Source organism: Lissotriton helveticus, chromosome 1_1 (assembly GCF_964261635.1).
Source record: "Lissotriton helveticus chromosome 1_1, aLisHel1.1, whole genome shotgun sequence".
Lineage (NCBI taxonomy): Eukaryota > Metazoa > Chordata > Amphibia > Caudata > Salamandridae > Lissotriton > Lissotriton helveticus.
This window is the reverse complement of record NC_136057.1, coordinates 570,943,703-570,970,848: the sequence shown is the minus strand read 5'-3', so window position 1 is coordinate 570,970,848 and position 27,146 is coordinate 570,943,703. Positions and strand designations below refer to the sequence as shown.

Here is a 27,146-nt window from a genome sequence, read left to right as displayed (position 1 = left end):
ATATTCATACACCAGCCACTGGCCACTTGAGTCCTAATACTAGAGCGATTAACCACTTCACATAAATATCATCTGAGGTGGTTATAACATGGACTTCCCACTGTGTGAAGTGGTTCAGATGATGAATAGGGCGGCACAGAAAAGTAACTGATGGATATTCCTTCACACTGTGTTAATATCCGGTTATATACCTCAATGTTTGAGGCTTATATAGAGTCATCAAGGCACACATAGACACATATTCCTTTTCTTTAGACCCATAGTCACTCTTTTGCTATAATATACATCTGGATTAGGGGGCTGTGCCTATGCTAGGTCGCTAAATATCCCCTTGGACCCTCCACCCATCTATTTGTTTCTGTTGCCCCACAGTCTGCCCCTTGCCTTACAACACAATGCACAATAATTACTTTTGGTAGTGTTCATGAAAACAAGCCTTTGCTGTTTTCATTAACAATGCCAGTGCACAAGTCAGCTCTCTCAGCCTTGTCTAAAGGCTCCTGATGATAGGAGGAGTGGTCTGAAGGTTGTGAGCGATGATCCATTTATAGAGAGGTGTTGAAAACATCAGCTGGATTGAGCATGTGACAGGCATTCATCCACGATCACCTCTCAAAGGCACAATCCTTTATATTTTGCAGGCTGTTAGAAGGTGGTTCTGACCATCTCAGCCACCCGGATTTTTCGCTTTTTGAACACCTAATTTTTCAGCTGTTACTGTGGGGGAGCCTCATAAGCTGGGACTCACCCACAGTGAACTCATGATGAAATAGACTGCTTGTGGATTTCACCGGTGACTGCCTTGTGAGAAAAGGCTGCTGTCCTGCAGCCAGGGTAAGGGGCACCAGACTGGTTACATGTTGACACATGTGCACACGTGTATGCAGCCGGGACCACCAACTCCAGGTCCTGCAGAAGTGTGGGAGCGCGCTCCTGTGAAGAAAGAAGTTGGGAAGTGCAGTCGCATTCCCTGTGAAATATTTCCTGGCCCTCCAACTCCAGGCACCGGTTTGAGCGGAGAAGAGGGGGAAGTGCCTCTGCACTCCTCCCTGGCAAGAGGAAGGGGTGGATTGCCGCCAAACTCCCCTGAAGCCCCACCCAACTGGCTGCCTCATCCATGTTGGAGAGCCGGCACCCGCTTCCTGCATCCTGCTGCGGGACCTGAGATAGGGAGAAGAGAATGGAGGAGAGGCGTATGTGTTTGAAATTGTCAATGAAAGTAAAAGTGAGTGAGAATCTGAGTTTGAGAGTTTGTATGAATAAGTAAAAATGAGTGCAAAGGAGTGAGTGAAGTGGTGTGAGTGTGCTAGAAGGAGTGAGTGATTGGGGATTAGGTGTCAAAGTGAGTCAACGGTATAGTTATCAATAATGTACAAAGTGAGTTAAAGTGAAGGAAGGGAAAAGAGTGAATGCGAGAGAGAGAGTAAGTATACATGAGAGAGTTTGAGTGAGTAAGAGTATGTTTGCATGTTTTATGACAGTGAATCTGCCACAGCAATATTCAAAACAATCCTGGGCTTATGTCAGCACCCACCATGATATAGTACTGCCCGCATTTTGGGAATAGTTCTTGGAATAATGAAGGGCACCCAGGGAAAAAATACATTATCTGATACACTAGAAGTAATTCTTGGCATAAGGACACCTGTGGAAAAATGCAGGCACTTGCATATTGGAAGACGATCTTGGCATAGGGGCACATACGGCAAAATTCTGGCTCTGGGACATTGCAGGTAAATCTTGGTATATGGGAGGGCACCCTGGTCAAAATGCAGACCTTGAATAACTGAAAGTAATGCTTGACATTAGGGGTCACCTATGGCAAAATGCTAGTGCAGGCACTGGAATTACATATTTGACTCAGAGAGAGCAGTCATGGCATAATGGGGCTGAGGGTTTGGGTTGGGGAGCCAAACCATGATCAAATGAATACTTTGAAATACAGGTCCTTTTTGACATACCAGCCTCCAAGGTCATATGGACAGTATCAATGTATTTATTTATTTGAGGTTTTATATAGCGCGAACATGACTTGTTAGGGTATCAGAGCGCTTTACAGGGATCTGCTTCGGACCTACTAGTGGACTTACTGTCACTTAATATCAGGTTGGTCAATAACGAACCCACCCATGATAAAGGGCACCTACTAGATCCCATCCTTACTAATGCCAATATCACCACCTGTTCACCTCTGTCTCTGCCTTGGTCTGATCATCTTCTAGTCCCCTTCTCATGGGAGGCCCCTATAGTGTCCACCCAGCCTGTGAAAGTCAAAGTCAACGAAAGACGATGGCATAAACTCATACCATCAGAATGGTCGGACATTCTCTCTAAAACTACCCCTGTACTGTCCTCCGACGCCATAACGGCCGATGAACAGTTCTGCTCCTGGATCACATCCTCCCTAGACATCCTTATCCCCAAAACCTCCTCCCTCAGACACAATAAGCGTCTACCATCAGCCCCATGGTATACTCCAGAGCTCAAGTCGCTACGGCAGGACTGCAAAAGAGCGGAGCGGTTATGGCGGAAAGAGAAATCCACCGCCAATAAGGACGCCTACTCTACCTCCCTATCAGCTTATAAATCCGCAATCGACAAGACAAAAAGTCGTTTCTTTCAGGAACGAATTGAAAAAGCTGCATGTTCAAGCAAAGAAACCTATACCATCCTGAAAGAACTGCTTAAGGTCCCTGACCCCTCCCCTAGAAACCCCCCAGACCCAAGGGCAGACCAGGAAAAATGTAGTCAGCTAGCCAATTTTTTTCAAGAAAAAATCCAAAAAATCCTTGACTCCATCCCCCCGACCAATGTGAGCGAGACCGAAGAGCCCCCTGACACTTTGATCACCCCCCGCCTAACCTCGTGGGGACAAATCACCAACGAAGAAGTAGAGACCACGCTCACATCCATCAAAAGCGGATCTCCTAGGGACCCCGCACCGCTCCGAACCCTTAAGGAAGTCGCTCCCACCATCATCCCTCCCCTCACCAAGCTGATTAACGCCTCTTTTCAACAGGGAGTCGTCCCACCCAGGTGGAAAGCGGCAGTCGTTAAGGCGCTGCTAAAAAAACCCTCCTTGGACCCAGCCGAACTAGCCAACTACCGACCAATATCCCTCCTCCCTGGGACCAGTAAGGTCGCTGAGAAACTGGCGAATAAGAAACTCTCCCAGTTTCTTGAATGCAATAACCTGCTAAAAAACTCGCAGACAGGATTCCGCCCAGGACAGGGCACCGACATCGCCCTCCTGGCTGCAGTGGAGGAGGCCAGAGCGCTCTTAGACGAGGGAGGATCAGTGGCAGTGATCCTCCTCGATCTAAGCGCGGCCTTCGACACCGTCAACCACCAACTCCTGGTCAAGCGGCTCAAGAAGGTAGGAGTAGAAGGCACCGCCCTATCCTGGCTTACCTCCTTTCTGGCCCAACGCTCCTTCCAGATCTGGGAAAACGACACTCGCTCCTCCGACACACCCCTCCAATGTGGTGTACCTCAGGGCTCCTCCCTGAGCCCCACATTGTTTAACATCTATATGTCCCCATTGGAGGAGGTCGTCATCCCGTTCGGAGTGAGCATTGTCAGCTATGCGGATGACACACAACTAGTTGTCTCCCTTTCCCACCCTAGCCAGCAGCCAGCGGACCTATTCAACTGCTTGACGCAGATCCAAGGGTGGATGAACAATTCAGCCCTCAAGCTGAAGGGCTCTAAAACTGACATTCTCCTTCTGGGTCAGAAGGGACTCACCCTCCCTGTGAACATCTGGCCACCATGTCTGGGACCCCCCCCTGTCCCTAAACAGGAAGTAAAAAGCCTGGGAGTTTGGATCGAAACGGACCTCTCCTTCACCACGCAGGCCAAAAAAGTAGCAGGCACCTGCTTCGGGCTACTCAAATCGATGAGAAAGATCCTGCCCCTCCTTCCACCTACATCGCAAAGACTTCTCATCCAAGGCCTCATATTGTCCAGGCTTGACTATAGCAACGCCATATACCTGGGCGCTCCCGAAGCAACCCTAAACAAACTGCAGAAAATCCAAAATGCGGCCGCCCGGATCCTTACGCATACTCCGGCCAGAACCTCAGCCAAACCTGCCCTGAAACTCCTCCACTGGCTCCCAGTGAGGGAACGAGTAACATTCAAAGCCCTAAGCTTGGCCCATAGGCTACTGCAGAATCAGGGCCCGCCGATTTTGAGGAAATTCATACAACCCTACAAAGCCCCTAGATCTCTTCGATCGGATACGGAGTCCCTCATCGCCGTCCCTAGATTCAAGAAAACCCGCACGGGTGGTAGACGTTTCTCGATCCACACAGCGCGTCTATGGAACGCCCTTCCCCGAGACCTGCGGAGAGAATCGAACTACCTAAGATTCAGAAAACGACTTAAAACCCACCTGTTCCCTTAAACTCTAACCACCCCGACCTAATCAACTATTCGTTTTGCTTCTGTTAAAACTACTTCCCCCCCCTTTTTCCACCCCCAGCCCCCACTGGTGTAGGGTTCTTCAGCGCTGGGATACCTCAGGGTGACTACGCGCTCTATAAATTTTAATAATAATAATAATAATAATAATAAAAATGTTACATACAGGAAAAGCAAAGGCAAAATACAAGGAAGGGGGTTAGGGAATTGATTACAGTAGGACAAAGCCAGAGTTATGTACAATAAATATTACAGTACAAAATCAGCGAGCGACATGTCATCAATAAAAAGAGGAAACCAGCAAATGTATACAAGTGATAGTAAAAGACAAAGAGAACCGGCAGACCATTAGGAGGAGTGAGAATTGGTTCACGCAGAGGGACAAGCAATACGGGATATTATGCACAGAAACAAAGCCATGAAAAAGGCGGTATGCGTAAAGAAGGAGAATTATTGGATGAATTTGCTCATTAGGAAGGTTTTTGCTTGCTTTTTGAAGAGCGGAAGAGAAGGTATTCTTCTTATGGAGGTAGGTAGCGAGTTCCAGATTATTGGTGCAGCCCCAGAGAACACACAGTTATATTTCTTTTTTATTGCAGAAGTGGGGTGGTTGGAGCACATGGTCTCTGGTGGACCCGGAGTTTCTGTATCTCCCAGATATCACAATTTTCTGGGTGTGATATGCCAGGGCGTTCGTGTACAAGGCTTTGTGAGTGATGCAGACAACTTGAGCTGGATTCTGCCTTCAAGAGGAAGCCAGTTCAAGGCCTTCAGATTTGGTGAAATGTGGTCAAATTGTTTAGAACCAGATAGGAGTCTCACTGCTGCGTTAAGACAAGCTTTTAGAGGGGTCATTGAGGTCTTTGGTAGGAGATGACTGACATCTGAACTGCAGTTTTTATGTCAGTGATTTCAAGGAAGGGTTTTAGTTTCGTAAGTAGATCAGATGGAACCTGGCAGTTTTGGCAGTCGAGTTGATGTGTTCACGCATATTCAGCTTGCTGTCCAAGGTATTCCAAGAGATTTGGCAGAGCCCACTATGGTCGGTGTGCTGTTGAGTGCTGTGATCGAATTAATCCATACCAGTATGTCATTGGAATATTTTTTGGGGAAGATTTATTCATTTATTTATTTTTAAAATTTATAAAGCGCATCATATGCCCTTGGGCGTCTTGGCGCTGAAAACTCGTAGGTACCTCAATATGCTCAATTTCAGTTTTAATCATGGGATATAGTAAGGGGGAGGTGAAACTTATTGGTCAAACAACCATGTCTTTACCAATTTTCTAAATTGTAACAACGTAGGGGTGGCTTTTATCACAAGTGGAAGAGTATTCCAGAGTCTGGCTGCAGCGATGGTGAAACATCTGTCTCCCCAAGTGACTGTCCTCGCTCATGGTACCAGCAGATGAAAATAATTAATTGACCTTAATTGTCTATTGGGGCGATATAGCAAGAGCCTCTGTTTAAGTACTGCGGCCCACGCTGCTGGATGGCTTTAAAGGTGAGACACAGTGTTTTAAATTTAATCCTGTTTTTAACCATCAGCCAGTGATAGCTCCTGATTGCCTGTGTAATCGGTTTATAGTTGGGGGTCCCAGATAGCAGTCTCGCTGCAGCATTCTGGACCAGTTGGAGCTTGGCAACCACCCGAGCTTGAGCATTCAGAAATAAACCGTTACAGTAATCCAAGGCTGACAGTACCAGTGAGCTCACCACCATTTTCCTTCCATTTTCTGAAAGAAATGGAATTATTTTTCTTAGGAGTTTGAGTTTACAAAATGCTGTGGAAGCTGTTTGATTAGCATGATCGATGAAATTTAATTTCTCATCGAAGATAACTCCTAGATTTCGGACTTTCTGCACAGGAGATGGTAATACTCCGAGTAACGGAGGCCACCAAATTGATGACCAAATGGGAAAAAGTTTACCAAAAATTATCATCTCAGTTTTCTCTGAGTTCAACCTTAAGCAGTTACAGGCTATCCACTCCTTAATTGCCAACATGCCTTCCTGAAACCAAGCTGCCACCTCTTCTCCATCTTTGTTGATGGCTAGCACCATCTGCGTATCGTCAGCATAAGTGGTAAGACTCATCCGGTAGATCTTAATAACCCTAGCTAAGTCCGACACATAAATGTTGAAAAGTGTCGGACTTAGGGATGACCCCTGCGGCACTCCACTTGGTAGCGCTAGGTCGGCCGATCTAAAAGGCCCCAAAGTTACTGCCTGTGTTCTCGCTGCCAAAAAGGAAGTAAGCAAGGCTCCAGCCGTAGAATGGATACCCAGCTCACCGACACGGTCAATCAAGATGGAATGATTCACCGTGTCGAACGCCACGGACAGATCTAACATAACCAGCACCGCTGTACCACCCTGGTCCCTAATGGCCCTGATATCGTCAGCTGCCTTGATGAGCGCAGTCTCGGTTCCATGCATTTTCCGGAAACCAAACTGTCACTCATCGAGCAAATCATTCTGTTCAATGTATTCTGAAAGCTGAACATTCATTACTTTCTCAACCACTTTGGCTAAGAAAGGCAAGCTAGCAATTGACCTATAATTCTTTAGTAACTCTTTATCCAAGCCTGATTTCTTTAGAAGAGGTTTTAGTAGCGTGTTCTTTAATCTATCAGGAAAAACACCTGATATGAACATCGCATTACAGATTTGCATGGTAAAGTCACTTATTAAGTCGATTATAGGGGGAAAAATCATGGGAGGACAAGGATCTAGGGTCGAGCCTGATTTAATTGACCTGAAAATGTCTATAACTTGATCCTCCTTTACCTCTCTACAGTGGATGAATGAGCACTCAGTTTGTTTATTAGATAGAGTAGGTACCAAATCAATTGGTTTATTGATAATAGCAAAGTCGGCGTAAATGTCATTCACTTTTGAAAAGAAAAAATTTGCCAAGGCGTTGCAAAAAGCCTGAGAGGGTGGTGGGGCCAGATCATATGATTTATCAGCTAATGACTTCACCACCTCAAACAGTTGTCTGCTGGAGTATCTTGCGCTTTCAATTTGTTCTCCATAAAAGTTCTTTTTGGCCTCAAAAATCTTTTTTTTATAGACAGCTAATGTCTGTTTATATATCATTTTACTTTCACTGTCGTAGGCTCTTTGCCAAGTTCTCTCGTGAGATGAGACGGAACTCCGTTTTTTGGACATTCAGTTTGAGCTGGTTGTTGGCGAGCCATTGAACAGTCAGTTTCAGGGCATCATTCAGATAGGTAATCTCCTCAAGAGAAGAGATTTTGATGTATATCTCGTGTGTATCGTCGGCATACATGTGGAAGGGATATTGGACGTGCAAAGAATTTCAGCTAATGGTTCAAGGTAGAGATTGAAGAGGGTGGGGAACAGAGTAGAGCCTTGAGGGACACCGATAGAGATTTGGGAAGGAGCAGATAGGTTGTTGTTGTTGTTCAAAAGATTTTATTGGTAGTTTCAGACATAAAAAGGGAAACATAACATAATAAAATTACTGATGGCAAAGAAGTGTGGTACAGACAGTGGTGAGCAAAAGGTTCCAAGGCATACAATTGAGATGTAAAATTGAAGAAGAGCCAAAATGAACAATAATAGGTACCCATAAGCAACATAACAATAAATACTACAGCACAAAACAATAAAATGAATGAAGCAAAACTTACAAGGAGCACATAGATTAGCAGAGTCAGCCAAAGCAACCCATGATTTGTCCACAATTTGTCGTCACGAAAGGAAGTGAACAGCAATATATACATTACTGCAGGACAGTGAGCCCGTCACGGGGGTAATGAGGCATGTGAGGTCAAGATGACAGCTAGTTGTACGAGGTAATGAGGGATTGGTTCAGGGAGGCTTGTGTGCACTAAAGTAATTGTCAGGGTGGTCCATAAACGTCTGCGCGGGGGGCACCAAGGAGATTGCAAAAGGGCCTTATTACCCAATTTAACCAGCCAGCATAGTTCCGTGTGTCTTTCCAATTATTAAGTATCACTTTTATAGCAGCGGGGAGTAGAAGATCAAGCATGGCCCTATCATCGTATTTGAGGGACTCACTCTTGAGAAACCCAAAGACAAGGTAAGGTAATTCCCTAGGTGGGGGGAAAGCAAAGACTTTATCTGTAAAATCAAAGATTTTATCCCAGAAAGGGGCTGCACATTCACATTGAAGGATAAGATGTTCCAGGTCACCCTCCACACAGCTGCAGTTCCAACAGAAAGTGTCAGGCCTGATATTGTGGGCAAAAAGACGCACCGGCGTCCAAAAGGCTTTATGGAGAAGCCAGTATTTAGTTTGCGATAATGTGGGGCTGATTTTGTGACGCATGCAGGAATCCCAGATTTTGACCCAGTCTGTATCTGAGATAGGGAAAGGGGAGCATGATGTCCAGAACTTTTTGATAGGAGCAGTGAGAGTGGAATGCCGTGGTCGTAGGAGTTTATAAATCCATGACACTTGGTGTCCGAGCCTGTTTAGTCTGGTGAAATAGGATGGAAGGGAGGGAGGATTAGAGGAGAGATTTGCTTTGGTGAGTGCTGTTTTTATGTGCAAAAAGGTATAGAACTCAATGGAGTTAAGATTAGTTTTGGATTGAAGGTCTTTGAGCGATAGGGGGTCTGCCCCTTCATAGAGTTGGTGAGGAAAATAAATGCCTTTTTCCACCCAGAGGCAATTGTACAGTGGCTTGCCTTTGTAGAGCACTGTGGGGTTATTCCGTGTGGTTATAGGTTGTTGTTGACTAAGAATCTCTGGGTGCATTTGAATGCCAAGGAGAGAACCAGAAGGAGAACATCGTCTACGATGTGAAGAATATTAGTTTACGTGCTATTCCTAGGCCTGAACCCAGATTGGGAATCATCAAGTAAATTGAAATTAACAATGTTTTGGCTTAGTTGCAGCTTCACACATTTCTCCAGGACGTTTGCAAGAAGAGAAATATTCTAAATTGGTCTGAAGCTGTCTGGAATTTCCGGATTCAGAGTGTTTTTTTTAGGAGGGGGATGACTTGCCCGTTTTTCAGGGGCCAGGTATGGACCCTTGAAGAAGGGATGCATTGATAATTGTAGTCCAGATGGGAACGATGAGTGGGGAGTTCACTGCCAAGCAGTTGGCGGAGATAGGGTGTTGAAGTGGGTGTTTGGTTTTAAGGAGGATAGAATTTTTGAGATGGAATGGTCATCATAAAGTTCACAGTTGGACCTGTGAGCCTTGTTTTTGGGTGTTGCTTGGAGGGGATGAGAGGAGGGATGGGTCCCAGTAGGAGGGGGAAGGAAGTTTGAGGTAGCATTGAGTTTTTTACCTGGCGAGTTGATTTTGGTTGTGAAGAAAGAGGAGACTCATTGCAAGTTTTTAGGGATTTAGTTGTTTCTTTTGAAGACTTCGCTAGTTTGTTTGATTGAAGGTTGGCTATTTTAAAGAGTTTGCGGGGTCTGTTCTTGGCATTTTCCAGTTATGATTTGAAGAACTCTTTTTTGAACCTGAGGATATTCTTATTGTAAGTATTTCTGGCCTGACGGAGAAGTTTAAGTTGGGAGGCTGAGGGGTGCTGTCTCCAGGTTCTTTCCTTGAGATGGAGAGCTCTCCTTTCGCTATAGAGGGGTCCACTGAACCAGGGGTTTTTGTCATTGAGTTGGGACTTTTTGAGCTTTGATGGGGCCAGGTCATCCAATATGTTAGTCATAGTTGATTTGGAGATCTCTGTGAGGTCATTGACCTTAGATAGATTTGGGGGGGGGGGTCATTCTTGCAGCGAGCTGTCAGCTTCTCAAGGTTAAGTCTCTTAGTGTCAGTGTCACTCTGACCCAGCGTTTTGGTTTCACCGGTTGCCCAAGTCTTTTCAGGAAGAAGTCAGGTATTTTGGCAGTGATGATGTGGTGGTCTGACCAGTCACATGGGTCTCTTGAATTCAGCCTGACCGCTGATGCCTTAGTGATTATCCAATCCAAAGTGGCGCCTTTTGTGTGGTTAGTCAGGGAGCATGCTTGGGTGAGTGATTGGTCTGCAAAGAAGACTTTGACAGCATTGACCTGGGAGTAAAATGTTTTTGTTTTTGTACTTATATAGCGCGCAGCTACCCTGACCGGGTCTCCCGGCGCTTGTACTCATACCGCTAAGGAACCCTTCCTGGCTTTCCTTGTGAAGTGTCCACTCCTGGGCACCACCATGGTGAAACCAGGCATACCAGCGCTGTTGGGGCCGCTGCCTAGATTAAGCAAGCTATTGCCCAGAGTTGCAGCGTGGGACCTATGATTAGAATAGGCACTGAGGCGAGAATATCAGGTCAGAGGAATTTTAGCCCAAGACCCGCCGAGGCAGGAATCGAACCCTGGTCCCGGGCCAGAGCTCTGCATCAAGGTCTGCCACTCTAACCATTGAGCCACACTTCTCCACTCACTTGAGTCATTCGGGTAATTCCAGTGCAGGTTAAAGTTACCGAGGAAAATGTCATTGGAGTTGGGGGAGATCTTAACAGGGACGATTTCCATGAGGAGATCCGTGAAAGTGTCGTTCTTGCCTGTTAGGTGGTATAATATGTGCAATTTGCATAACCGAGTAGCGTTGTTAATAATGTAGAGAGTAAGATATTCACAGGAGTCCCAGGGATGTGCATGAAGTTCTATGACATGGAGGTCTGAGCGGTAGATGCATGCAATGCCTCCCCCTTTTTTATTTGTCTATCAAGTCTAATGATGTCATAGCTGAGTGGGACCAGTAAATCAAGGTGAGGAGATGAGAAATCATTGAGCCACGACTCGGTTAGGATGGCTACATCGGTTTTGTGGCTTAGAATGAGGGTGGCGTTGTCTGAGGTGTGTCTCACAGCTAAACGGCAGTTAAGAAGGAGGCCAGAGAGTGAAGCATCGGTACGAATGTTGTAAGAAGGGGAGGATAAGAGTACTTGTGTTAAGTTGTTGCTGTACCCCTTTGTTACAGAAGGATGATGATCTATTTTGTTGATAGCGATAGTGGGGATCAGGCAGTACACTTCCTTGACAGGAGGACAGGGGCATCAGGGGAGGTTATGTAGGATGAGAGGAGGGCTACAGTTTCCTCCTCCAAGAAGTTTGCGAGGGTTAAGGTGTTGGCTGGCCAGCAGCACGGGCATGGAGGGTAGGTGTGAAGAGCAGGGGAAGGACTGAGTTAAGGAAGGGCTTGAAGGTGGTGATAGAGTGTTCAGTGATGAGAAGGAGGTTCTTCAAATTAAACAAGGATTTCTGGATTCTCTGAACAATGATAGATGCTCTGGAGTTCAGGGTTTCAAAGTCCAAAGGTGTAGGTTGTGCTTGCAGGAAGGGGACCAGGGGGTCAGGACAAGGTCTGTTGGCTTGAACGGGAGGCTATGCGGGAGAACTCGACCGCCCTATGGTTTGGTTACTGGGAGGAGTTAGGCAAGCTCTGAGAGGAGGAGGTTCCTGGACTGTTGTGGGGACAGTTAGATGAGCTGAGGGTAAAGTGAATGTTAGTTACTAAGCAAGAGGGTGAAGAGCGAGGATTGGAGGTGGGGCGGCTGTGTAGGCTCAATGGCGGATGCTAGAGGTTGTGGGTTGTGAAGGGAGGTTCACTGAATGCATTAGGGGAGATACTAACTCTGGATTTGGACTGATTGGAGAACACGTTGGGAGGGTTCGTGCTAATCTGACCTGTGGGAGGGAGAGAGGGTGTAGCATGGGGAGTGGCAGCAGCATTAGTAGGTCTAGGTGGGAGGCCCTACTCATTGATTTGAAGTTGAGTGGATCGGCACTGCGATGGGAGTCAGGGGGCGATGGCGGGCCCACGGGGTGCGTGGAGGAGTGAAGTACTTGTTTCTTAAGGAAGTAGAAGTAGTCAGCTAATTTATTGAGATCCATGTCTGAAGCTTGGATCATGGCAATGCCATTTTTGTAAGCGGTAATGGTATGGTCAACTTTAAGGATTTAGGAAGTCACGATCGTGAGTTTGGAACCATCGGGAATGTTCCTGGCATTGAGTACACTAAGTACGTTAAATATAGTGGTGCGCCAAAATGCTGTTTTCCTAGTATAGAACATGAGGTCATTGGTGATGATGCCCCTGTCGGTGTTGAAGTACAGGTCAGAGATCAGAGTCTCATGGTGTCTTCTCAGGAGGGAATGTTTAAAGGATTTAGCAGTGGACTTGGAAATGTTGAGAGGGTAAGTGATGGTGAAGGAGTTGCACCAGTAGCAATCAGGCCAGATCCAGCCATCATGGGAGGATGGTCTGGTAGGCCAGGGAGGGCCTAGCATAGTGGATGTAGAGGGCAGTATCTAATCAAGGAGCAGGCAGTACAGGGAGAGAATCTGAGTGCAGTGAAGCCCAGAAGCCGCAACCCAGAGGCTGAATGGAGGCAGGTGGTAAGGAGTAGGTCCCGGTACAGGTAGGGGCATCAGGAGGATGTAGGGTACCAAAAAGGGCATCGTCCGAACAGTGGGGGAGACACTCGTGCAAAGGAATGAGGTGGCCAGTAGGGGGCAGCTGGAGACAGAATGTAGAACAGTCCAGGCAGACGGATGTGTTCCGGGTGCAGGATCAAAATCAATGAGTGTTGCGGCAGAACGCCCACCACACCACCCATTGCCCACCCTTTCACGCTAAGCACAGCTTGAAAGAGTACCTTATTTACACATTTACACTGAATGTGGCTTAGCTCTACCTTGTAACTAACGCAAAGCCCCTATCGCCACGTTTTTAAAAGTGACGGTCCTGTGGCGATAGGGGCTTGTATATATGCCTCCTAACTACTTACAATTCAGACATTTTCAAGGTCAATATAGTGAAATGTTTCATTTACCAGGATCAGTAGATGTAAAGTCAACATACAGTTGAAGACAGAATGACGACACTAAAGAACCAATCAGAGGGCCAGCGACTTGTACAGCATGTACAATGCCTGAAAAAAAATGCATAATGTTTACAATGAACACATTAATGCTTTTTTTCATTTTAAGCACAAACATATGTGTGTTTTAGGTTGTAACACCTTTTACAGGACGAGAAATTAAAGCATTGCAACAGTCAAATACACTAGCTTTTTAAAACACGCAAGTTCCTTTTTTCAATGAACCAGTTATCAATGAGTCTACATGCTTAAGTAGGGATGTCCTACACAGTTTTGCAGACCTGCCAACTCATACGGTGCCAGCTCCCCTCACATGGTCATCCAGTGAGTAGCTAATATCACATGGTGGGAGGGGAACATCGGGACACCACTGCACAATGGTGGCTTTTTAGCTGTTTTTGGAGGCTCTGAGCAGCTGATGTCAATTAAGGATGGGGAAAAAACACCTCAGGACATTAGTGGCAGCTGCCTCTGCAAACTTTTGTTCACTTCTTTGTTTGTTTTTGGAGCAGGGGTAATTGAGGGTGGAAGGGGCAGAAGTGCCTCTTAGAGAAGTAGTTGACAGCACAAGGACCTACCCCTTGCACAGCCACGCCACTTTTCACAAGGTGATTTTTTTTTTAAGTCGGCAGGTCTGCTTTTGCTAGAAGGTCTGTTCACATTTAAGCCTCATGGCAACCATCAGTAGACTTTTCTGATACATTTTGTTCCTCATTACAAGATTTGCAATACATATGCAAAATCTACCACACCTGGAAGGTATGGAAAGTGCAATGTAAAATTGAAATAAACAATATATTAGTATATACAAAAGAAATTGTGTCATTTTCAGGTGCAGTAAATATTGATGTTCGATATGTCTCCCACCCAGTGTCTAGCATATGCACAGAAAAAACAATGTTTACATTCCAGCTAATAGAAGAGTACGAGCAAGCCAAAATTGGGGCCTATATTTTGCGTTGTCCTTGCATCATGCAAGGCAAAAAAGCTTCAGTAATACTTACAAAGGCCTGATTTGTGCCACTTTGTGTGGCTTTGTAAAGAAATGTAATGCAAGGCCGCTGCTTGTGATGCATTACGTTATGTTACATTTTAACTTCAGAGGCGTTCCATGGGTGAAGCATGGGCGTTCCCACATATCCACCCATTGATTTTCCACATTTCCAGATTTACAAAGGCTTGTAAACCTGGGACTGCATCAAAATGCTCCACCTTCCCAAGTGAGGCATAACGAGGAGAAATATCTTTATTCCTCCTCGGTATTTCTTCTTTGCACTGGTGCTATATTCTGCAGCACACATAGTAAGAGGAAAATCCATCTAAGGATTGTTTTTGTGCAGGAAGGTGTCCCTTACACTTTGGTGCAAGTGTGTATACATTGGCGCTAGGTTGAACACAGTGTGCCAGTGCAAGGGTAGTGTAAATGCTCCATATTTTCGCAAATATGGAGGGTTTCTGCAATCTCCCTTTCAAGCAACATAGTGCAGCCACTTAGCTTACTGCTCTGTGTTGTGTGAAAGTTTAGTAACTGTGCCCCTTGATTTATGGATCTTGCAATGTACCAGCAATGCTGTTTGTTACACAGAGTACATTGTACCATAACAGCAGCAAACAGTTGTAGTAATCACTGGATTAATTCTCCAAATCCATTGGTAGGATCCAGAGCCATTCTCAGCTACTAGCCAATCTGCAAAGCAAACCCTGGGCTAAATAGTCACCATTGACCGCAGCAGGAACCAAAAATAAATATTCAGTGATGCAAAATTGGAGGACTTACCAGACTAACTGGAAAAAAATGACAACCAGTTTATGGAGCATCTAATATAAGGCACCACTCAGGACACATACACGTATTTAGAGGAATATCGCAGAGAAAGTCACAACTGTGTCAACTTATCCAAATGATTTGGAAGAAGCTAATTATGATGACTACAAGAGAACAGAGCAAAATATTGCGGCAAAACATGGTCAAAGGGGCACTGCAAAAAATGCAACCGAAGCTGTGGGAGGAAAAAGGGAAAAACACTGTGTACCCTGGATATGTCATCAACATCTAGAATTGCAGGAGCCCTTGAGTTTGTAGAAAGAGTAGAGAGAGCTAATCCCACTTTCATTTTTTAACTCAAATTAAATCAAAAGGGAACATAAAATGATAAGAACATTTCTATTTTTACATGACCACTGTTATTATTGCCTACTAAAATTGCTGGTTATTGAACTCTGCACAATGGGGCACTTATGTCCCGTCCCCAGTGCATGTGCCCTTCTTTCTAAAACATGAAAAATTCCCCAAAAGGAATATTTCACATTCTCATCAGGTCATACTACATATGGTTCAGAAAAATACGCATGGGTCATGTTATGTCACCTGTGGAGTGCAGCACATGGTGTTCCAACCACTAGGCTGACAATGTAAAATGTAGTGTATTTTGTAAAGCGCACAGCTGCCCCAACAGGTCGTCCCGGCGCTGTATAACGCTGTGGAACCCTTCCTGGCTCTCCCTGTGAGAAGCCCCTCCTGGGCACCCCCAAGGTGAAGCCAGGCATCCCAGTGTTGTAGGGGCTGTTGTGGAGATTAAGCAAGCTATTGCCCAGAGTTGCAGCGCGGGACCCATGATTAGAGTAGGCGCCGAGGCGAGAATTATCGAGTCCGCGGACATTGAGCTCAAGACCCTGCCGCGTCGGGGCTTGAACCCTGGTCCCGGGCCTGATCTCTGCTCCAGAGTCTGCCGCTCTAACCAGTGAGCCACACTTCTCCACAATAGAAAATGGCTTTGTTGATACATGTGTAGCCTTACTGCTGCAGCTTTTAAAGCTGCAGCAGAATCTTTCATAATAATACTCTTCACAAAAAAGAACCCTACGTTTAAAGATTAAACTAGTCACCTCTAAGTAGGCCTTATAGCCCACATGGTAGGACACCCTATATTTAAAAGTGGTAAGGATTTAATATTGGCATGTAGCTACAGCGATTCGTCCCTAATAGCCATTTTCTGTAAAGGGCTGTACCTGTTCTATGAGAAAAACTATGGTAATTCCATTATTTTTAATATTTATAAACGTACTTAATTTTTTTTCTAATAAATGTTTATGAAAGGTAACATTTACAAACGTAGAGGTTCAGTAAACCTCCAGTCGGCTAATTACCAAACAGCCTGCCAGCAGCTGGCCTCAGTCAGTGCTTCAGCTTCATGAGGTGTGAAAAGTGCTCCTAGAATTGAAACAATGGCATAGGACTTTTGTTAGGAAGACTACAGTGTGAGACATGTGGCTCCTCTCATTTCAGGAAGAGCAGCTGGTGAGAGGTCGAAGATTTTCATTAAATTGAAAGAGACCAGGATAAGGCGTACTCATTGATACTTAAGTGTAAAGGGATACCTAGAGAAGAAAAGTCTTTATGTCATGGCCAATTGTAGTCAACGTAGCACCAGCCAAGTGGGAGGGAGAAATGGTACTAGAACAGGTTTGTTAGGGTTAATGAATAACTTATTGCTCTCTTCCCCACACATACCCCTGATGAGTTCACCAGAACCCTTTAAGGGCAGAACAGTGCTACCATGGTGGATTTTACTCAGAATAGTGCACTGTGGGGTAGTTTGCAGTAAGACAAACAGGATGTGCTGGAATAGAGGGAAGGTGTGGAAAACGACAATGTATATGTACATAAGCGGCGTTCATTTGTGTTCACCCTCGCCACTGTTGAAGGTAAAGCGAAAGTCACATAACAGTGGCCCTGCCATCTTGTCCCCTTTTAGGCCCCATCACGAACATAGATAGTAGCCATTTTGTGTGTTATGACCTCTCTGCCCACTGCCAATAACCTGCGCCTCTCTCTCTCTCTCTCTCTCTCTCTCTCTCTCTCCCCCACTCCCCAGCCTCGCGAGTATTCCCCCGCGCCCCGGCAGCCCCCGGTCTCTCCTGCTCGGGCCATAAACGCACCTCTAAACACGACCCTGTCTCCGTGCTGAACCCCTGCCCCCCTCGCTCTTTCATCCTACCCATAGAACAGGCCCTTTTTGGTAACCTCTTCCTCCCTGCCCGATTGCCCGGCCTGATCCCAGGCCATCACCTAGTCCAACAGATGCAGTTTATTGCCCCTACAGTAGGACCTCGCCTCACATCAGAGGAGCGGTGATTAATCAAGGCCTTCACACCCCTAGATCTGACCGACACCCCTGCATTCCTCCCAGGACCACCCTTCCTCTCTTCTGATGACCCCCCCCCGGCTACACCTGGCCTCTCGACCCAGTCCCATGTCATAAACCTAGGTCTCGTGGATGTACCCCCCCCCGGCCCCGCATAGCGAAACGTGATCTTATCACCTGCCCAACCTTAGATCGGACCACCCCTCTTGCCCTCGTGTCCTGTTGGAATGTCCGGCTGCAGATTACAATCACATGTTACATTTGGGAGGGGAAAACAACATCAGAGCGACCGGTATGGGAATAGGCCTGAAGCTGGGATTCAAAACATGCCTTTTCGTACTTCAAAGTATCTTTATTGCAAATAGGAATGTTTGTGCATCATAAACCTGTGTATAAAAGACAGAGCCGTAGAGAAACTTGTTAGAGCACCTCGAGAAGATACCCTGTTGTCTGATTTGACGTGTTCTGTTCCGTTGGAAATAAACTCCTGTTTCCTGCCTTCCAGTCTCCAGCGCCTGCCTCTTTATTTGGTAATCGTGAGTTGGGTGAGAAGCGGCTAACGCCGGGCAAACCTAGAAAAGGGGTAAAACGACCTGATCTGCCTGAACCCTTTTTCATCAATTGGCGTCCCAAACGTGGGGCCCATCAGCGACACGTGGATCCAGTGAGAGAGGTCCCAACGACAGAGTGAACGACTGCAACGATCGGGAAGAGCTCCTGCCCGATAGACCCTTGTCTGGCAGCCGATCATCCGAACTTCACTGGTTCTGAGCAGACCTCTCTCGAGTGATCTACGGTCCTGACTGGGAACCATCAGGAGTGCCACAGCAATTACGGAGAATAGAGGACGATCGGGCGCTGGAAACGGAAGACGAGAAACTGTCCATACGGTCCGGGTAAGGTCGTGTAACACGACAAATTGCGAATTGACTGTTTGAATGTCATTGGAAAATACTAGTATTACGCATTCGATTGTTTTGTTTTGTTTTGTTCTGAGAAATTCTCTGTCTGCAAACGGGGAAGGATAGGAGTATTCTCCCTTTGCAGATAGTGAAGGGTAGGTAGCGCAGGCTTTTGCCCCCGTTGTAACCCGTCGCGCCTATTTCCCTCTCCATTTGATTGATTGTTATCCAAGCATTTATTGTTTTGGAATTGGTTCTCTTTGGATCATTCTCTATTTGCAAACAAGCACAGAGTCGCCATACTCTGTTTAGTCTTTGCAGATAGTGAAGGATAGGTAACGCAGGCCTTTGCCCCCGTTGTAATCCGTCGTGCCTATTTTTATCCCCCACTGATTGATTGTTTGACCGAACATTGATCGTTCGGAATTGGTTCTCGGAAAGGATCTTCTCTGCCTACAAACAGAGAGGAACAGGAAGATCTCTCTCTTTGCAGATAGTGAAGGGTAGGTAGCGCAGGCTTTTGCCCCCGTTGTAACCCGTCGCGCCTATTTTATTCCTAATTTGATTGATTGATTGTTTGTCTCGAACTTGACTGTTTGGAATTGGTTCTCTCTTTGGGTATTCCCTATTTGCGAATACTGTAGAATAGAAATATTCTATCTAGTCTCCGCAAAGTAGTGAAGGATAGGTAGTGCTGACTTTTGTCCCCGTTGTAACCCGTCATGCCTATCTTCTCCCAATTGCTCAGTAGTTGGTTCAGCCCGGACCATTTATTAGAGGTAGACCATCTGGCTCCACCGGAGGACACCCCTAATAAAAAGGACATATATAAAGAAAAATGCGGATTAGCCGCTGTATCGTGCTAGCAAATAAAAGAACATAAAAATCGTTATGAAAAACAAAAGGAATCGAGTAAAATCAGTAGGCCACTGATGAGATCTCTTTTCGACCTCACTGAAATGGAAGCATTAGGAACAACCCCTCAGGAAATATGAAACTAGTGAGGAAAGCCGAACTCAATGCCATGACGACTGCAAGACAGCTCGGCTCCACCGCCGACCGCCCAATTAACGACAAACCCTAGGCAAATATTAGAAATATACAACACTATAGCAAAGTAACAGGTTAAAACGTTTTTATTTGAACAAAAATATTAAACAACTATTTACATGGCAAACGGCTGCAACAACGAACCCACAATGCATTTCGCCGTCTGCTTGACGCCGTTCCTGTCCCTCCTTCCCCAAAGTATCCATGTTGGGCTACTTTGGGCTACTTTCTAGTAGGTTTTTGGGCGTCAGAAAGTCTACAAAAGCCGGCGGCGGCGGCGGCCTGGGGTGGAGGACCATTACGCGAATAGTCCAGAGGCGACACCACGCGCCAAGGTCTGTCCCCAGGATGAACCAAGGGACCCGTTCCTGGGGCCGTGGCAAAGAGCGGCCGGCCGCCATCGGCCGGAGAAGGCATGGGCCCGACCCGAAATGTACTGGTCTTCCCGTTCCCTTCTTCTTTCGGCGCCTTGCAGGCCACGGGGGGAGGGATGTCTTGCATATGCCTCCGACACCCCCCTCTTCTTCATCGCCTGGTCCGGCCATAACAAATGTCAGCGAGACGCCGTGGGGTGCACTGGGAGGGAGAGGCGGCGCGGACGAGCCTCTCCCGCCTCCCCAGGTGGAGGCCCCTCAGCTGCACCCCCAACGCTCCACGCACCCGGCAAAGGGTTTGTCCACTCTTGCGGTGCAGCGACGCTCCATTCACCCAGCAGCGTCTCGTCCACTGTGGCGGTGCAACGACGCCTCGCCCGGCAGGCTGGAGTCCGTCTGCTCATTTGACCCAGTGACTGCCGGTAGCTGCAGAACTCCTAAAAATGGCGGTCGACTTTGCAGGAATGGGCCTGGCGTGAAAAGGTGGCCTGGTTGCCTGTCAACCAGAAAATGGGCCCCCGTCCAGATGCGTTCTCCTCAGCTTTGAAGATTCTACGAGAACTGTGGAGGGCCCTCGACCTCCGCGGGCCCCGACTGCCCCCCGTGGGGGAATGGCTGCCATGATTGCCCGCGGAACGACCAAGACGTAGCCACGAGACGTTGGCGCTCTCATGCTGGCGCCAGCCTCAGTTTGAATGACCAAAAATCCTGCAGACTACTGATTTGATCAGTTCCGGTGGAACACCTGTATGACCCGGTAGGAAAGATTGTTGCCCCCTCCCTTTTCTTTCATTGATGGTTCATGTCACCGGTCCCTTCTGTTGCCCCTTAACGGAACTTCTGGACAGCCGAAAGAGATTCTGGTCCAACCCCGAGTTGGTGGAGACATTTTGACTATACTTGGACCCACCTGACCCCACCCAAAATGGCGCCGGTACAAACGAAACTCACAACTCCCCGTTGCGTTCCGGATACTCAGGCTTGATATCATGAGATATGTATGCAGTTTTTTGAAGCACATGGCGGGAGGGGATGAGTATTGCTTGAACATTCGGACAATGAATTGATATTAAGTTCTGACGCATCATTGATGACAGTATTATTGAAAGTTCGAATTTTTTTGACACTTATGGTACTTGTCCACAATGAATTTTCGATATGATTTTATTGCACTTATCGTACCTTGATGAAATAAAACGACCACCGACTCAGTTATGTTTTCCCCAAATAAATATGCCCTCATGTACAGTTCCAGTCTGCTCCGTGGCTGGCCCACGTGGTTGTAGGCCTGCATTTGTACGTCAACATTTTTTTAAATAAAGATTTTGTGAAAAACAAATATAATCGTAGCTCTTGGATTGGTAAGTTCGAATACATAGTCATTGTTTCCGATCTACGTAGAATACAGGCGAAATAAAGCAAGTCGATTACTGAAAGGTTAAAAAGCAAGGTACCCAGAAATATTGAAAATGTGAATGGTCCAAGTTTGTTGCGTGTGTTTCTTTTTTTTACCTTTTGTGCAACATAAGGCAATCGATAAAGGTCCCGGTGTTCTGTTTTACTTTGTATGCCACATATCTCAGGGAAATTGTTTCAGATGCCCCTGAACCAGACCCGGTACACTGTAGACCACCCCGCCTCCTCGAAGGAGAACACGAGTTCACCCCCACTTTACACTGACTGCCCTTTTGTTTCGACCCCCCCCCCTACACAAGATCCGCAATACCACACGTGGGCGATCTATGCAATATACAGCCCATCAAATGATTATGCCTCCCGCACTACCAGTCCCTCTGGGCTTAAAACGCTGAGATGGAAGGGACTGCACCCCGCGGAGATAGGTCGAATACGTGGTAAGTAAAAGCCTTTTTGGGTTTATGCGCGCAGATGTGTTTTAAAACGCTGCCCCCACCCCTTCTTCTTCCCCTTCTTTCTGCAGGTCACATCGGAACATCGACTAAAGCATGGAGAAGACCTAAGCAACACGCCAGGGTTCCGCGGGGAAAAATGATACATTAACCATGGGGACTGCCCCGAGGACATGATGAATATTGGTGATATGAATGCACGTGTGTATGACCGGATGTGTGTAACTCGACTGGACATACGTTGCACGCGTTGACTCGATAAGAGAGATGTTCTCGTACGACTTGAGTGATGAACGAACGACCGATGGAATGGGGAAAAAGGGGGTCTGAGCATGGCGCCTATACACGACGAACAATGCAACCAAGAATGACGTGCACCTACGAGTAGGTTCATACGGTAACTAAATAGGGTAAGGTTCAGGACTATTCCAGGGTGAGGTTTACCCAAGTACCCTCCTCCTGGAAGACTAAGAAAATGATCAAATGTCTAAGATTTACCACCTCCCTCTTGCACCCTCATAGACGTGAAACTCGAAACTGCCCATTGTTCCCCCGACTGACACCCCCGTTGCCTCAGCCTGGATACCCATTCGCTAAAAACGATCCTAAGATCCCACCGTAAGTACTAGCCCGACCAGGTTAGTTCCCGAACAACTGACGAAAGCGTAAGTATTTGCGACAGAGGCCAACTGCAAAAGACAGCCAGGCGAATTAAATAGGATACTAAGGATGCGCAGCATGCAGGAGGAAATATCTTTGGCCAAGTACTGTTCTATGTTTTGTCTTGAGTTCTGTATATAATACATGTACCCCCCCCCGCCTGAATTCATGTGTACGTAGTATATGGATTTACGTTGTCCCTCAGTCTGTGTTTCTATATAACATGACCCCTACTGTTTTGTGTTGTGTGCGCATTAAATGGCCTATTATTGTACACATTTCTCTCTCACTCTCTCTCTCTTTTTCTCTCTCTTCATGTTGTACGTGTACCGAATAGTTCATTTAAAATACGGACGACTCTCCCTCCGAGGGTCCCCCTGTTCCCTCTTCCTTTGTGTGGTAACGAGCCTAATTGGTTTTCGAACACAAAGGTGTTCGGCAAATTGACAGAAACTAAAACAATTGTAATTTGCCATATTACTACCTCTCCTTTCTGTAAAATGATGGAACTTGAATTGGCTATGAAGGAAAGGACAGGTAAGACGACTGAATTCCCCTAATCTGGCCTTCTTGCAGGAGGACTATATGTCAGTGGCTTTCTGTTCTCAGCTCGTTAGAAACAATGCCCAGATTGCCCCACCCCTCTGCACCCAAGTACGGATGTCCAAAATTTCCCCGTTTTCTCCCGATTGGCCCCAGCTCCATAACACGAAGTATAACTGATGACCCCGATTAACTGTTGCCCCCCCCCGAGAAAAGAATGTTTAGCCACTATCTCCCTCTCTCATGTTGATAGAAGACTGCCAGGGCTAGGGTCAGAAAGCCACATACGTCATGAATGAACGCCAAATAGACTTAGTACCAACTCAGTAGACATGCCTGTATACATGCTCCACAGTGATAACTCCTGACCGTGACCGATGAAACGTACCCCCAACTACCTAGATCTGGGACGGAATTGAAATGTATAAATGTCTTCTCTTGCCAGTTCGCTAAAACCTGTTTTGTACCCATTCAAGGATACACAGTCACCGGAGGAGAGGGGCCGGACGTGACGCACAGCCTGGCCACAGATCATGAGGCGCGTGTGACCTCGACCTAAGATGGAGCCGCAGAGCAACGGGACGCGGGACGATGCACCACTCTCAAACGCAGAAAACGAAGGAATGGAGGGCTGCCTTGAAGCCCTCTACTTGTTGACCCATGCGTGCCAGAAGTCCCCGTCCCTTTGAGCCCGATTGATGGACCTGCCTGCGCATCACCCTTTGCTCCCTTGGTTTGTCTCAAAGATCCGGTCCCACTCCGCCCTCTCCTCCCTCGATTATCCGACAAAACCCCCCCTTTTTTATCCTTTCCACGTGGATTTTGACTCAGAGAAAGAAATGCAGGTGCCTAGCATGAGGCACCCTTAAAGGAGATTAGTTAGGAAACAGGACTGTGGCCTAACAGCAAAGGACAGATCACACCCTGCGACGTGTAAAGAACGACCCGAGCTGGACCTATAGCTCCACCGCCGGTGCTCAACAGCGCCAACGGAAGAAAACGAACTACCAGAACCTACCAGTGATGGCTCACTACTAAAAAGACACTGTGATGAAGACCCCCCCCCTTTTTTTTCCTGAACTTTCTACCCCCCCCCCCCCTTGGACTAATTGCTTGTATTGGACTAAATTCCTCCCTCAACCACTTTTGCCTGTAAAATGTTTCATCGGTCATTTTTTAAATACGACAAATGTAAATTTATATGTATTCCACCTCGTATGTCGCATCAACTGCACACGGTTGTACGCAAATCCACCAGTATTGACAAACGCTATTTCATTGATAACACACAACTATATGTACACCCCGTCAGTTATGATAAACATGGAAATGACCTAGCTTATGTTAAAAAGTGGCGACTGTGGAAAACGACAATGTATATGTACATAAGCGGCGTTCATTTGTGTTCACCCTCGCCACTGTTGAAGGTAAAGCGAAAGTCACATAACAGTGGCCCTGCCATCTTGTCCCCTTTTAGGCCCCATCACGAACATAGATAGTAGCCATTTTGTGTGTTATGACCTCTCTGCCCACTGCCAATAACCTGCGCCTCTCTCTCTCTCTCTCTCTCCCCCACTCCCCAGCCTCGCGAGTATTCCCCCGCGCCCCGGCAGCCCCCAGTCTCTCCTGCTCGGGCCATAAACGCACCTCTAAACACGACCCTGTCTCCGTGCTGAACCCCTGCCCCCCTCGCTCTTTCATCCTACCCATAGAACAGGCCCTTTTTGGTAACCTCTTCCTCCCTGCCCGATTGCCCGGCCTGATCCCAGGCCATCACCTAGTCCAACAGATGCAGTTTATTGCCCCTACAGTAGGACCTCGCCTCACATCAGAGGAGCGGTGATTAATCAAGGCCTTCACACCCCTAGATCTGATCGACACCCCTGCATTCCTCCCAGGAACACCCTTGTTCTCTTCTGATGACCCCCCCCGGCTACACCTGGCCTCTCGACCCAGTCCCATGTCATAAACCTAGGTCTCGTGGATGTACCCCCCCCCGGCCCCGCATAGCGAAACGTGATCTTATCGCCTGCCCAACCTTAGATCCGACCACCCCTCTTGCCCTCGTGTCCTGTTGGAATGTCCGGCTGCAGATTACAATCACATGTTACATTTGGGAGGGGAAAACAACATCAGAGCGACCGGTATGGGAATAGGCCTGAAGCTGGGATTCCAAACATGCCTTTTCGTACTTCAAAGTATCTTTATTGCAAATAGGAATGTTTGTGCATCATAAACCTGTGTATAAAAGACAGAGCCGTAGAGAAACTTGTTAGAGCACCTCGAGAAGATACCCTGTTGTCGGATTTGACGTGTTCTGTTCTGTCGGAAATAAACTCCTGTTTCCTGCCTTCCAGTCTCCAGCGCCTGCCTCTTTATTTGGTAATCGTGAGTTGGGTGAGAAGCGGCTAACGCCGGGCAAACCTAGAAAAGGGGTAAAACGACCTGATCTGCCTGAACCCTTTTTCATCAGAAGGGTGCAAGAGTCACCAACAACAACTGGCGAATGAATCCTACAAAAGAGGCACCTCACCCACAGCTCCTCAGAACACATCTAAACATGCAAATAGGAAGAAGAATACTAGACCTGTGGTCTGTGACCTAAATAGAGACATGAAAGCCTGGACCTTCCTCCACTTGTGTCCAGGACTGAAAAGCGAACCCCAAGGGTCAGTTGGCTGGCATTCTTTGGCTTCAGGGACACAACAAGGTGCAAGAGGCCTTTTTACTGGCATGATCATTTGAAATTAGGAAATTGACCTGGAATGGACGCTGCTGGTGTCCTCTGCTTTAGTGAGTGCTGACCCTTAAGCATTGCCCCTGGGAGCCTATGATGATAACAGGTAGGACTGCTCTAGTAAGTCTGAAAAGTCTGAAAAGGCCTCTAGAGCTTTAGCCTGTCTGCTTTGTGGCATAGCTATCAAGGATTTAGCCTAAGTTCATTTACTGAACTTGCGTATGGGACCTAAAACCGTGTTGAACTCATTACTTCAGAAGAACTCACATACACCTCAACTAATAACCCATTTTATTGAAAAAAATAAGTCAATTTAACACTCCATTGGATTAAAAATTATTTATGCCGAATGGGACATACTAAGAAATATTGGTGCTATATCTCATCTTATAGACCTGTTGTACTACCTTCCAAAAGATGTACATATCCAAGTTGCACAAATCACATTGTAACTCTACATCATAAGTTGGCCACCACTCAGCTGTTGTTCAAAACTAGATATAAACATAGTGGCACATTAGTAGCACATTAAGAACCAGTGTGATAAATTAAGTCTACCTTAGAGTGTTCCTTCTAAAATCATCAATGTCTATAGTCACACTGGTATCTTGAAATTTTTAAATAAATGTCATACCTTTCAAATGTACAAAGGGAAGGAAATACCATATTCCAAAAGGGCATATTAGCTAGAATGTTGTATCACCACAGATTACTCTAAACATGTCCAGTTAAATATGTATGAACCCATATGATCTTCATGCACTAGCCAAAACCCATCAGGCCACTCTATTGCATGGTAAAGAAGCCTCAAAAGCATCATGTACTATGCAAACAAAGCCCTCTATGGCATCAACGAGCTAAATTCACTGGTCAATTCCTTCAAAGGTGCAAAGTCCAAACAAAATGCATATATCCGTCCAACTTAAGTCAGTGGCATTAACAAGTGGCAAAGGCTCCCATCCAATGCCACTACTGATGAGTGTGATAACAATACCAATATATACACCCATGCTACCAGTACCAACAATGAGTAAACCATTCACAGTACACAGTACTCCTGTGCAATTCAAACAATTACAGTTGGTACGATAGAAATAACTCATGCGGTAGAGTCTCACTAAATTGTGCTACGCATATTCCATCGGACGATGACCAGACTGTGTGAATCAGTAATCTGAAGAAACTAATCAACACTTACTCAAAGTATTCAGAAAGTTTGTCAGTCATAACTGATATTATAGACATTCTACCCAGTCAAGAGAAATATACAAGTTTGTATAGAGGACGGAAGCATCATGCAGTATTGCAGAGAAGGATCATGAATTGCTAACGAAATCCATAATGACCTAAATAAATCAATGGAAGAGGGTCAAACCACCACCAATACTTTATTTACCACACATGAAAAGCTGCTGGGTAGGCAGAAAATGGTGCTAAATCAGATGACACAGTTTCTTCCCTGGGACAGTACAATTTTATCCATTGAACAATCCACCTCCTCCACACCACAATTCACACTGTCTTTCTCACAATCCGTTAGTATGTTTGTACCTATGTGCACTGAATTCTATGGCGCAAACCTTAGCAAAGGGCAGCAGAGGGCTGGACATT

General features: G+C 46.4%; 1 protein-coding gene across 1 annotated transcript in view; it reads right to left on the bottom strand.

Annotated features, from left to right (window-relative positions):
• Positions 1 to 27,146, bottom strand: part of LOC144813884 (solute carrier organic anion transporter family member 1A2-like) — a 1,119,068-nt gene that overhangs the window by 615,967 nt on the left and 475,955 nt on the right. Inside the window, exon 7 of the mRNA XM_078674060.1 lies at positions 13,209 to 13,307. Within this exon, the coding sequence (XP_078530186.1) occupies positions 13,209 to 13,307 (99 nt within the window). The remainder of the gene's footprint in view (positions 1 to 13,208; positions 13,308 to 27,146) is intronic.